This window comes from Sinocyclocheilus rhinocerous, unplaced genomic scaffold (genome assembly GCF_001515625.1).
Source record: "Sinocyclocheilus rhinocerous isolate Xijiao unplaced genomic scaffold, SAMN03320098_v1.1 scaffold528, whole genome shotgun sequence".
NCBI lineage: Eukaryota > Metazoa > Chordata > Actinopteri > Cypriniformes > Cyprinidae > Sinocyclocheilus > Sinocyclocheilus rhinocerous.
This window is the reverse complement of record NW_015634004.1, coordinates 734,657-747,048: the sequence shown is the minus strand read 5'-3', so window position 1 is coordinate 747,048 and position 12,392 is coordinate 734,657. Positions and strand designations below refer to the sequence as shown.

Here is a 12,392-nt window from a genome sequence, read left to right as displayed (position 1 = left end):
AACATACTACAGTAAAACCTGTAAAATGGTTACCTTTAAGTTACAAAATATCACTAAATATATATGGAAATAAATACATTTGTAAATGTATTATATTGTGAAATGTGCATTAAAAGCAATTTGACTTCTATACTTTTTCTTTTATATATATATATATATATATATATAAAAAGAATAACCTACTTTACTTGTAAATAGAGTCAATTACAGATATAAAATGGACAAACAAATGTTGACTTTAAGCCATATTTAAACTTGATATCTGTAAATCCAAATGGTCAGTCATGAATAAAAGGAATGCATAACTTACATCAGGTAGTGTCATCACAAAATCGTGCAGATAGGCCTTCTTAGCAGCCTCTATAATCTCCTCCATGCTCACGGTACGAGAATTATCGCCATACTGGATATTCTCTGCGATACTGCAGTCAAACAGCACCGGCTCCTGAGATACGATGCCAATCTGAGACCTCAGGAAGGGCACGCTGATGCTCGCAGATGGACGTCCATCGATCAGCTAGGGCAGTAACCGGAAGTCATGGTTGGTTTGTCACAATCAAGGATTTTGCAATCCTTCCTCATCTTCTGACTTGTATTAAGAGATATTTTAATAGCATCTAATTACTGCAGTTTTGTGTGTTTTTGGCAAAATGACATGATTATTTTTAGATTACATTGTGAATCTTTTAAAATCTATCTGGTAATAATTCTTGCAATAATGCAATGGCTTCAGATTTAAGCGATTTCTGAGCAAATTAAATATGCATTAAAATTATTAATACTGTTGGCTCTGTGACAAATTGCTTTTGTTCTGCTTTGTAAGTTGCTTTGGTTAAAAGCATCTGCTAAATGCATTTATGTAATTATCCAATAAATGTGGTTTCATACCACTTGTCCTTCATTGGGGTCGTAGAATCGCTCCAGCAGTTGAACGCTGGTGCTCTTCCCACAGCCGCTGCTGCCCACAAAAGCAAGAGTCTGTCCTGGATGTACTGACACCTCCAGCCCCCTCAAAACCTGGATGTCTGGCCTGCTGGGATACGTGAACCTGCACCCTTTGAATTCTATTTGGCCCTTAAAGTCATCCTGTAACAGCATAGAAGAGAACATTATATTTTATAAGGCAAAAAAGAGGAGTCATCAATATTTTTGTTTTGTTACCCGCTCGATAAAGACATTTTTAAGTATATCTACTAAAAGTTAATATTGGTAACTTGTAGGTGTACACTAGCATGTAGACGATGTCACAGAGAACAGACATGCATTAAAAGTCACAAAATACTTGAAAAAAACGATGGTGTCTGTCTGTAAGCATTTATTTTGGGGAATAACATGCATTAAATGTCCCAACGAACCCCCAACTGCTCCCCGGGCGCCGCAGCATAAATGGCTGCCCACTGCTCCGTGTGTGTGTTCACGGTGTGTGTGTGTTCACTGCTGTGTGTGTGCGCACTTAGGATGGGTTAAATGCAGAGCACTAATTCCTAGTATGGGTAACCATACTTGGCCACATGTCACTTCACACTTCACACTTCACACACACTTCACACTTCACACTTCACACTTGTAGGTGTACACTAGCATGTAGACGATGTCACAGAGAACAGACATGCATTAAAAGTCACAAAATACTTGAAAAAAACATTTGATGGTGTCTGTAAGCATTTATTTTGGGGAATAACATGCATTAAATGTCCCAACCACCTGACAAATGTCATTGAAATAGGTAATGGGGAAAATTAAACGAAATAACTATTAATATTAACATAAAAATCCTAAAATAAAATAGAAAAATAAAATAAAACAGAAAAATAGAATATAATATGAAGTAAAATATAAATTAAAATAAAATATGAAATAGAAAATAAAATAAAGTAAAATAAAACCAACTGTAAGCATTTATTTTTTATAATATGCACAAAATGCCCATTCCACCTGGCAGATATCACTGAAATAGGTAATCAGGAAAAATAAAACAAAATAGAAAATAAAACATGAAATATAATCATTTATGGAATAAAATAAAACAAAATAAGTAAAACAATAAATTATAAAAAAAATATTAATTAATCAATCACACTTGTCTCTTACTATGACCAGAAGTAGACTATGTAAAAAAAATAAAATAATAATAATTATAAAAAAATAAATAAATTCAGAGGAGCAGCCCACACTTTCAATTAGACAACCAGCCATCAGAAACTCTTTCTTTTGATCAGTTTGCACATTCAAATTCACAATTTTTTTAGCTAATTATGAATGGCCATCAATGGAGAAAGATGCATTTTGCCCACAGAATGGTGTAGTTCTACCAGCCATGCTAACTAGCCAAACCTTGACCTGTTGGGTTTCGAAGGCATATGGTTGAAGTTAGAAAAATGACGGAAGTTAACAGCTGGGAGGAAAAAGAACAGATGCTCTCTTACCCAACTTTGCCCTTCTGTTTTGCTGATGCTAATTTTGGGAACCCTGTCCAACATTTTGAAAAGTTGGGCAGCAGCAATCTTGGCCTTGGCGTAGTCTGGTGTGAAAGATGAAGCTCTGCCAAGTGCAGTGGCACTGGTCACCAGAGCTGAAATGACTCTGAGAAATAAACACACACAGCATCTATTAAGGACACTAATTACTTGATCTGTTCAAACAATTCCCTCTAACTGATGCCAGGTTGCATATACTGCGTGCATTTATATGCATTAATACCGACATTCATTTTAATGAGTATGTTAATTAAGCCACAATCTTTGCTTTTATATATATATATATAAAAAAACAACAACCACAACACTGTACTAAGTGCTAACCTGAACACCATCATGTATGGAAGCCCCTCATTACTGACCAGATAGCCACCGTATCTAAAAGAGGCAGCGAAGGCCATGAAAATGACACATTGGGCGAATGCAAAACAGATCCCATAAACATGAGCTTTCTTCTTTGCCCCTTTATATGGCGTTTGTAGTTGCTCTTCATATTGAGACACAAAGTGTTTCTCTTTGGCTAAACCGGCGATGGTCCTGATGTTGCTCAGAGCTTCACTGGACACCTGTATGAACAGAGAGCACAATTTACACTGATATGCATAACAAAAATAATGGTACTTTCATTGGGCGGGATTCTCATTTGTGAAATAGGCCAGAGCAGGACACAAAGGTTTGGGTTCGGCAAGATGTTTTTGAAAGATGTCTCTTCTGCTCACCAAGGCAGCATTTATTTGATAAAAAATACAGTAAAATCAGTAATATTGTGAAATATTATTACAATTTCTATTTGAATATATTTTTAAATAAAATTTATTAATGTCATACAAAGCTGAATTTTCAGCATCAGTGTCACATGATGCTTCAGAAATCATTTTAATATGCTGATTTGCTGCTCAAGAAACATTTCTTTTTAGTATCAGTGTTGAAAACAGTTTAATATTTTTGTAGAAAACCTGATACATTTGATTTCAGGATATATGATGAATAAACACTGTTCTTTTAAACTTTCTGTTTGAAATAGGAATCATTTGTGACATTATAAATATGTTTACTGTCACTTTTGATCAATTTAATGCATAAAAATCTTACTGAACCTACATTTTTGAATGGAAGTGCATGACGTTTATTTTTGTTAATATATTTTCACATATCACTGAACAGATAGGGATAGGATTTGTAAGGTATTTAATGATTCTGATTCTACTAAATGATTCCAATTCATATTCCTTAATTCTTTTAGTAATTTTGAGGTATACCAATATAATTGTTCCTATTCAATGCTAAATGCTACATAAAAACAATACTACTTAACATATCACGTTTGTCTTAAACTAAAGTACTATTTACTGCAACAAAACTCCAAATGTACATCTTTCTCAATACTAAAACAGTACATAAGTACACATAACACAACTGACTGATTTTGAATTGGATATGATGACATTAATGACTTCAGTCATTCAAATTAATTACTGAGTGAGTAGGCCAAAAACCACTCTGAATGATTAGTAAACAGTGGATTCAAACCAATTATTATGACTTTGAGGCTGATTAATGAGACTTTCTGACCGATTAATTAAAAAGGAACTGGTGATTCATTCACAAATCTGACTACACTGGTTGCATTTTATGCATGTGTATTTGCTGCCTCAGTGAATGCACGAATGATGCATTTAAATGAATGAATCGGACCTTATTTTACATGACTTTTACTGTACCTGTCCAGCAGCCTCCAGTGCATTTTTATCCTCATTAGCAAATCCTGTCAGCATTTTAGCCTGAAAAACTCCAGACAGGCCGATGAGAGGAAGGAAGCAGGTGACCACTAGACTCAGTTTCCAGCTGAAGTAATACGCAATTATGAAGGAAGCACCGATGTTGGTCAGTGAATTCACGATCATGCCGATCTGTGAGCCTGTAGCCTTTGGTGAAGAGCACATTACACAAAATCAAACACACACTTAACCATACAAATTATGTTATCTTAAAAGGTGCATATCATAAATTTTGTATAATGTACTTTTTCCAACTATTTTTTCCATTTGTTTTGTATGTCAAAGTTTTTTTTTTTTTTTGCTTTTGCGTCTTTTCAAAACATGACCTTTGCTCATCAATGAGTGCTTTCTCCAGATTTGCAAATTTTTTTGTTATTATTGTATTTTCTTGTAAATTCTAAACAGGCATATGAAACTTTATGTAATTTTATGCAACCCCCCCAAAAAGGTCTAATTAATGTTAGTAAAGTTTCTGTGTGCCAAATTCAATCAGTTTTATTTATATAAATTTTCTTTGCTCTCTCTGATCCTTAGAAGTTTTTAGCTGCTGCACCTTTAAAAAAACACCCTTGTTTGCTAATATTGTATTTTCCTGCAAACCTTAAAGGTTAAAAAACTTTTTAATGTAATTTTTCACCCTAAAGTCCACTTATAATGTTAGTAATGTTTCTATGTGCCAAAATCACAAGTTTGATTTATATCCATTTTCTGTCCTCTCTATGACACTTGGAATTAAATGGTAAGTTTTTTGCTGCTTCAAATTAGCTTCTTTTATGTTCAACAGAAGAAATAAATACAGGGCTGAGAAAATAATGACAGATGTAATTTTATGCTTCTTTCCCCCTAAAGTTCAGTTATAATGTTAGTAAAGTTTCTGTGTGCCACAACCTTTCAGTCAAATTTGTTTTTATATCCATTTTCGATGTCTGTTATACCCCTTTGCATATGAAATGAGTGTTTTCTCCAGCTTTGCAACATTTTTTGTTAGTATTGTATTTTCTTTTGTCACTCACCCCCTGCACCATGGAGGCGTCAGTGGCTAGTCTGGTAGTCAGAGCACCGGGACTGTTAATGGGGTTGTCGAACCAGCTGATCTCTTGCTTCAACATTGCCTGAAATCCAACCTTCCTCAGCCTGCGAGTCAACAGCTCTCCTGATTTGGCAAAAGAGTAGCCCTGCGATAAACATATCACAGTGTCGGTGATCTGCTGTAATATCACCACACACATTTCTCATGGGAAATGTTCAAATGTAGATATACAAAACCTCAACAAGGAACTGTGGAAATACCTGTAAGAACTGTGAAAAGAAGCTCAGGACTCCTATGCTGACAAACAAAATACAAATCCCGTTTATCTGCCTCCTCTGTTCATCCAGGTCTTGAATGGAGAATGTCTGATAAGCAACCATGCTATTGTTAAACTCCGACTAAAATTATCATCAAGTTGATTATCTAGATAGCACAGAGAACACATACAATAGCACAGGCAATGTTTATATGGTTGCCAGCTAATGGGATGCTGCATTTTATTCAAAACCCTTTCAACAAGGTACACACCGAAATGTAATATTTAGGGATAGGGATTAAAGACTGAATTGCTTTAGCAAACCACACTGATCAGACTGTATCTCATGTTCATGTGTGTGTCTCACCCCAAGGATTTCACTGAATAAAAGAGCATAGATGGGGTTGACCGATCCATTGATGGCAGCACCTAAAGAGCCCAGCAGCATATATGGCCACTCGGGACGGTTATACTTCAGGATTCGTGCCACAGGAGCCGGTTCAGTGACATCTTCATCTTTACCCTTGCTTTTCTGCAAGACAAGATAGGGAACTTTAGATAAAAATAGAAAGCATTGCATGTGCGATACTGTATTTAAATGTACTCGGTTCCAGACCTTGTTGTTTGCTTCAACTTCCTCAACTTCTAAATGGTCCGAGTGGATTTTGAATTTTCCAGATATGGCATCCGGAATGCTGTTTGTCATTTGAGAATATGATCGCTGTCTCAAAGAACGTCTATAGGAAAGGTGTTTTAGTTTAAAAACAGAACATTTTGGACTCTCCTCTCAAAATAATATCAAAAGTCATAATGTTTATGTACCTTAAGTCACTCTCGTAACTTCCTCTGCTGAAGCTCCTTACTTTCTCAAGTCCTTCCTCCTCTGCAATGGTCATCTCAGCAGCTGTGTGATTCAGTGTCATGTTAGTGTTTAAAGAAACCGTTCACCCAAAAATGTACATAATGTCACTGACCCTCATGTTGTTTAAAACTATCTCCATGTTGCTCTTTTCTAAACAATGACATTAAGATCCAAAAAGTACTAAACCACCTTCATGTGCTATTTTATTGCATCACTTCAGAAGAATATACTGCAATATAAAACTTGTACCATAAAACTGTCGTTGACGGATGTAGTCACTATTGCTATGCTTCCATCCAAATGTGATAAATTAGAGCACTGCATAAAACATCTGAATATAAAGCATTTCCATCCCATGTTTTCAAGAGAACAAAATCTGAAAGACTGTTTCCACCACTGGATAAAACAATAAAAAATGTTCCCTCACAATTTTTAAGTTTTTCTTGCAATTGCTTTTTTTTTGTCTTGCTTGATATTGCATGATATAAATGTGCAATTCAGACTTTTTCTCACAACTGCAAGTTTATATCTCGTAATTCTGACTTCTTTCTCAGAATTATGAGATGAACTCACAACTGAGTTATAAAGCCCAATTGGCATCTTTTTTCAGAATTGCAAGCTTATGTCACACACTTCTAAGAAAAAAGTCAGAATTGCAAGAAAAAATATTTTTAAAAAGTCACAATTAGCTTTTTCATTTTTTAGGCTTCCAGAGTTTTTTTTTTTTTATTTTACATAAAAATACATGGATGGACATGTAGCTTACAATGCATGAAAATTCACTAGTGAAATGATGCAAAATTGCTGCGTTCGTGTTTCACAGAAAAATACCAGCATACAGGTTTCCAATGACCTCCAAAATGCTCTGTACTCACTGTACTCTGGTTTATCGCTGTCTGTATCCTTTCCTTGATTCTGCAGGGTTACTAGTGTGAAGTAAACTCCCTTTCTGTCCAGTAACTGGCTGTGCTTGCCTCTCTCTACAGCGCGTCCATGCTCAAAGCCCATGATCACGTTGGCGTTACGGATGGTGGACAGACGGTGTGCGATGCTGATAGTCGTTCTTCCCTGTCTAGCCTGAAAAATGCCATTGAATGAATGTATGCAACAACAAATATATGGAAATATCTCTTTCTTGAACACACCTGCATTTGCTTACAAGTAACATTAAATTATAGGATACTAAAACATTAAATTATAGGATACTAAAATTGTTGAACATAAAAGAAGATATTTTAAAGAATGATGGTAATCAAACAGTTGATGGTCCCCATAGTATTTCTTTCCCTACTAGGGAAGTCAATGGGGACCAACAACTGGTTCTTCAAAATATCTTGTGTCTAAGTGGTTGCTAGGGTGTTGCTGGACGCTTAAGGTGTTCTAAATGGTTGTCGGGTGGTCTCTAGGGTGTTTCTGGGTGCTTAAGGTGTTCTAAATGGTTGTCGGGTGGTCTCTAGGGTGTTGCTGGGCCCTTAAGGTGTTCTAAATGGTTGCTGGGCCCTTAAGGTGTTCTAAATGGTTGTCGGGTGGTCTCTAGGGTGTTGCTGGGCCCTTAAGTAGTTCTAAAAATGGTTGTCGGGTGGTCTCTAGGGTGTTGCTGGACGCTTAAGGTGTTCTAAGTGGTTGCTGGGCCCTTAAGGTGTTCTAAATGGTTGTTGGGTGGTCTCTAGGGAGTTGCTGGGCCCTTAAGGAGTTCTAAAAATTGTTGTCGGGTGGTCTCTAGGGTGTTGCTGGACGCTTAAGGTGTTCTAAGTGGTTGCTGGGCTCTTAAGGTGTTCTAAATGGTTGTCGGGTGGTCTCTAAGGTGTTGCTGGGCCCTTAAGCCGTTCGAAATGGTTGACGGGTGGTCTCTAGGGTGTTGCTGGGCCCTTAAGGTGTTCGAAATGGTTGCTGGGCCCTTAAGGATGGTTGTCGGGTGGTCTCTAGGGCGTTGCTGGGCCCTTAAGGTGTTCGAAATGGTTGCTGGGCCCTTAAGGATGGTTGTCGGGTGGTCTCTAGGGCGTTGCTGGGCCCTTAAGGTGTTCGAAATGGTTGCTGGGCCCTTAAGGATGGTTGTCGGGTGGTCTCTAGGGCGTTGCTGGGCCCTTAAGGTGTTCGAAATGGTTGCTGGGCCCTTAAGGATGGTTGTCGGGTGGTCTCTAGGGCGTTGCTGGGCCCTTAAGGTGTTCGAAATGGTTGCTGGGCCCTTAAGGATGGTTGTCGGGTGGTCTCTAGGGCGTTGCTGGGCCCTTAAGGTGTTCGAAATGGTTGCTGGGCCCTTAAGGATGGTTGTCGGGTGGTCTCTAGGGCGTTGCTGGGCCCTTAAGGTGTTCGAAATGGTTGCTGGGCCCTTAAGGATGGTTGTCGGGTGGTCTCTAGGGCGTTGCTGGGCCCTTAAGGTGTTCGAAATGGTTGCTGGGCCCTTAAGGATGGTTGTCGGGTGGTCTCTAGGGCGTTGCTGGGCCCTTAAGGTGTTCGAAATGGTTGCTGGGCCCTTAAGGATGGTTGTCGGGTGGTCTCTAGGGCGTTGCTGGGCCCTTAAGGTGTTCGAAATGGTTGCTGGGCCCTTAAGGATGGTTGTCGGGTGGTCTCTAGGGCGTTGCTGGGCCCTTAAGGTGTTCGAAATGGTTGCTGGGCCCTTAAGGATGGTTGTCGGGTGGTCTCTAGGGCGTTGCTGGGCCCTTAAGGTGTTCGAAATGGTTGCTGGGCCCTTAAGGATGGTTGTCGGGTGGTCTCTAGGGCGTTGCTGGGCCCTTAAGGTGTTCGAAATGGTTGCTGGGCCCTTAAGGATGGTTGTCGGGTGGTCTCTAGGGCGTTGCTGGGCCCTTAAGGTGTTCGAAATGGTTGCTGGGCCCTTAAGGATGGTTGTCGGGTGGTCTCTAGGGCGTTGCTGGGCCCTTAAGGTGTTCGAAATGGTTGCTGGGCCCTTAAGGATGGTTGTCGGGTGGTCTCTAGGGCGTTGCTGGGCCCTTAAGGTGTTCGAAATGGTTGCTGGGCCCTTAAGGATGGTTGTCGGGTGGTCTCTAGGGCGTTGCTGGGCCCTTAAGGTGTTCGAAATGGTTGCTGGGCCCTTAAGGATGGTTGTCGGGTGGTCTCTAGGGCGTTGCTGGGCCCTTAAGGTGTTCGAAATGGTTGCTGGGCCCTTAAGGATGGTTGTCGGGTGGTCTCTAGGGCGTTGCTGGGCCCTTAAGGTGTTCGAAATGGTTGCTGGGCCCTTAAGGATGGTTGTCGGGTGGTCTCTAGGGCGTTGCTGGGCCCTTAAGGTGTTCGAAATGGTTGCTGGGCCCTTAAGGATGGTTGTCGGGTGGTCTCTAGGGCGTTGCTGGGCCCTTAAGGTGTTCGAAATGGTTGCTGGGCCCTTAAGGATGGTTGTCGGGTGGTCTCTAGGGCGTTGCTGGGCCCTTAAGGTGTTCGAAATGGTTGCTGGGCCCTTAAGGATGGTTGTCGGGTGGTCTCTAGGGCGTTGCTGGGCCCTTAAGGTGTTCGAAATGGTTGCTGGGCCCTTAAGGATGGTTGTCGGGTGGTCTCTAGGGCGTTGCTGGGCCCTTAAGGTGTTCGAAATGGTTGCTGGGCCCTTAAGGATGGTTGTCGGGTGGTCTCTAGGGCGTTGCTGGGCCCTTAAGGTGTTCGAAATGGTTGCTGGGCCCTTAAGGATGGTTGTCGGGTGGTCTCTAGGGCGTTGCTGGGCCCTTAAGGTGTTCGAAATGGTTGCTGGGCCCTTAAGGATGGTTGTCGGGTGGTCTCTAGGGCGTTGCTGGGCCCTTAAGGTGTTCGAAATGGTTGCTGGGCCCTTAAGGATGGTTGTCGGGTGGTCTCTAGGGCGTTGCTGGGCCCTTAAGGTGTTCGAAATGGTTGCTGGGCCCTTAAGGATGGTTGTCGGGTGGTCTCTAGGGCGTTGCTGGGCCCTTAAGGTGTTCGAAATGGTTGCTGGGCCCTTAAGGATGGTTGTCGGGTGGTCTCTAGGGCGTTGCTGGGCCCTTAAGGTGTTCGAAATGGTTGCTGGGCCCTTAAGGATGGTTGTCGGGTGGTCTCTAGGGCGTTGCTGGGCCCTTAAGGTGTTCGAAATGGTTGCTGGGCCCTTAAGGATGGTTGTCGGGTGGTCTCTAGGGCGTTGCTGGGCCCTTAAGGTGTTCGAAATGGTTGCTGGGCCCTTAAGGATGGTTGTCGGGTGGTCTCTAGGGTGTTGCTGGGCCCTTAAGGTGTTCTAAATGGTTGCAGGGCCCTTAAGGTGTTCGAAATGGTTGTCGGGTGGTCTCTAGGGTGCTGCTGGGCCCTTAAGGTGTTCTAAATGGTTGTCTAAGGTGTTCTAAGTGGTTGCTGGGCCCTTAAGGTGTTCTAAATGTTTGTCAGGTGGTCTTCTAGGGTGTTGCTGGGCCCTTAAGGCGTTCGAAATGGTTGTCGGGTGGTCTCTAGGGTGTTGCTGGGCCCTTAAGGTGTTCTAAATGGTTGTCGGGTGTGTTCTAGGGTGCTGCTGGGCCCTTAAGGTGTTCTAAGTGGTTGTTGGGTGGTCTCTAGGGTGTTGCTGGGCCCTTAAGGTGTTCTAAATGGTTGTCAGGTGGTCTCTAGGGTGTTTCTGGGTGCTTAAGGTGTTCTAAGTGGTTCTTAAGTCTGTTGCTAGATAGATGGAATAGATCCCGTCAGCTATGAGAAAACCATCCAGTCAGGTAGAGGAGATATACAGTCAAACCAAAAATTATTCAGACACCAGATATAATTTTTGATATCTTTACTAGTGGGTGCAGGACACTATAGTTCATTTATGTAAGTGAGGATAGCAAAATTAAAGTGAACTGTGACATATTATACCCAAAAATTCTTCATACAGTGGACTACCAGTAAAATTGATAAAAATTTGGGACCACAAATTATTCAGACACTTCGACCTGACCATGTTTTGCTTACGTGTTTTTTCTATAATTGCTAATGCAACCTTTTTACACCACAGACTGAACAAAATTAAGCATTGCTTGGTAAATGGTTGAACTAAATTGGTATTATCTAATTGTGTACTTAAATTTAACAGCTGAATAATTTTTGGTTGATTGTAATCCATTACATACCTTTCTATCAAATCTATCAAAGTTATGTCTGACATTATCAATATGAATTTGTTCTGACACAGTTTAACTCTTAAGTTCAAAAAGTCATTTTATTATAATTTCCTAAACTATAGCAAATAAACTGTGATAATGTGAGAAATGTTGAAGGTGTCTGAATAAATTTGGGTTTGACTGTACTTCAAAAAGTCAGGACAGGATGAGGGACTGTGCCGAACTGATGGATGTAGCTTGAAGACTTTAGGAGAAGTTACATTTTGGTCTTAGTTAATAGATGTTGTAAACTCACCTTGTCCAAGGCCTCCTGTACTACAGTCTCACTCTCGTTATCCAGCGCTGATGTGGCCATGTCTAAGAGGAGGATTCTGGGATTCCTGACCAGCGCTCGAGCAATGGCGATCCTCTGTTTCTGCCCTCCACTCATCTGACCCCCACCTTCACCCACCAATGTGTCAAATTTCTGCATGATACAACAGTCATAAAATTTATTTAGTTTGATATGCAAAATTAATATATGCAAAACTAATATTAAAAAAATCTCCAAGCACTTCCTGTGTTACTTTGTGTAATTGATCAGTGAGGTAATGCATGTACTGATGTTATGCAGTAATTGGCACCTGAGGAAGATCCATGATGAAGTTGTAAGCATTGGCCTGTTTGGCGGCTTCTATAATCTCCTCCATGGTGACTCCAGGACGGCCGAATCGGATGTTCTCAGCGATCGTGGTGGCGAACAGAACAGGCTCTTGTTCCACTACGCCAATAAGGGAACGCAACCACTGGATATTCAGGCTTCTGATGTCATGACCATCAAGGGTGACCTAAAAATGACAATAATTTAGATTTTCAACACTAGATCAGACATTTGGTTTTAGATTTTAATGCATTACTAGTATTTAAGGAGGTAATTTAACAAATAAGATGAAATAATAAGATTAATATATATATATATA

The 12,392-nt window shown here is 40.6% G+C and overlaps 1 protein-coding gene across 1 annotated transcript in view; it reads right to left on the bottom strand.

Moving 5' to 3' along the window:
* Positions 1-310: 310 nt before the first annotated feature.
* Positions 311-12,392, bottom strand: part of abcb11a (ATP-binding cassette, sub-family B (MDR/TAP), member 11a) — a gene marked incomplete at its 3' end in the record, with an annotated part of 25,682 nt that continues 13,600 nt past the window's right edge. Inside the window, exons 13-25 of the mRNA XM_016558656.1 lie at positions 12,057-12,260; positions 11,729-11,899; positions 7,279-7,480; positions 6,364-6,445; positions 6,158-6,278; positions 5,909-6,073; positions 5,546-5,650; positions 5,269-5,430; positions 4,199-4,402; positions 2,802-3,043; positions 2,427-2,583; positions 889-1,086; positions 311-517 (exon numbers count right to left, since the gene is read on the bottom strand). Coding sequence (XP_016414142.1) covers positions 311-517; positions 889-1,086; positions 2,427-2,583; positions 2,802-3,043; positions 4,199-4,402; positions 5,269-5,430; positions 5,546-5,650; positions 5,909-6,073; positions 6,158-6,278; positions 6,364-6,445; positions 7,279-7,480; positions 11,729-11,899; positions 12,057-12,260 — 2,220 coding nt within the window. The remainder of the gene's footprint in view (positions 518-888; positions 1,087-2,426; positions 2,584-2,801; positions 3,044-4,198; positions 4,403-5,268; positions 5,431-5,545; positions 5,651-5,908; positions 6,074-6,157; positions 6,279-6,363; positions 6,446-7,278; positions 7,481-11,728; positions 11,900-12,056; positions 12,261-12,392) is intronic.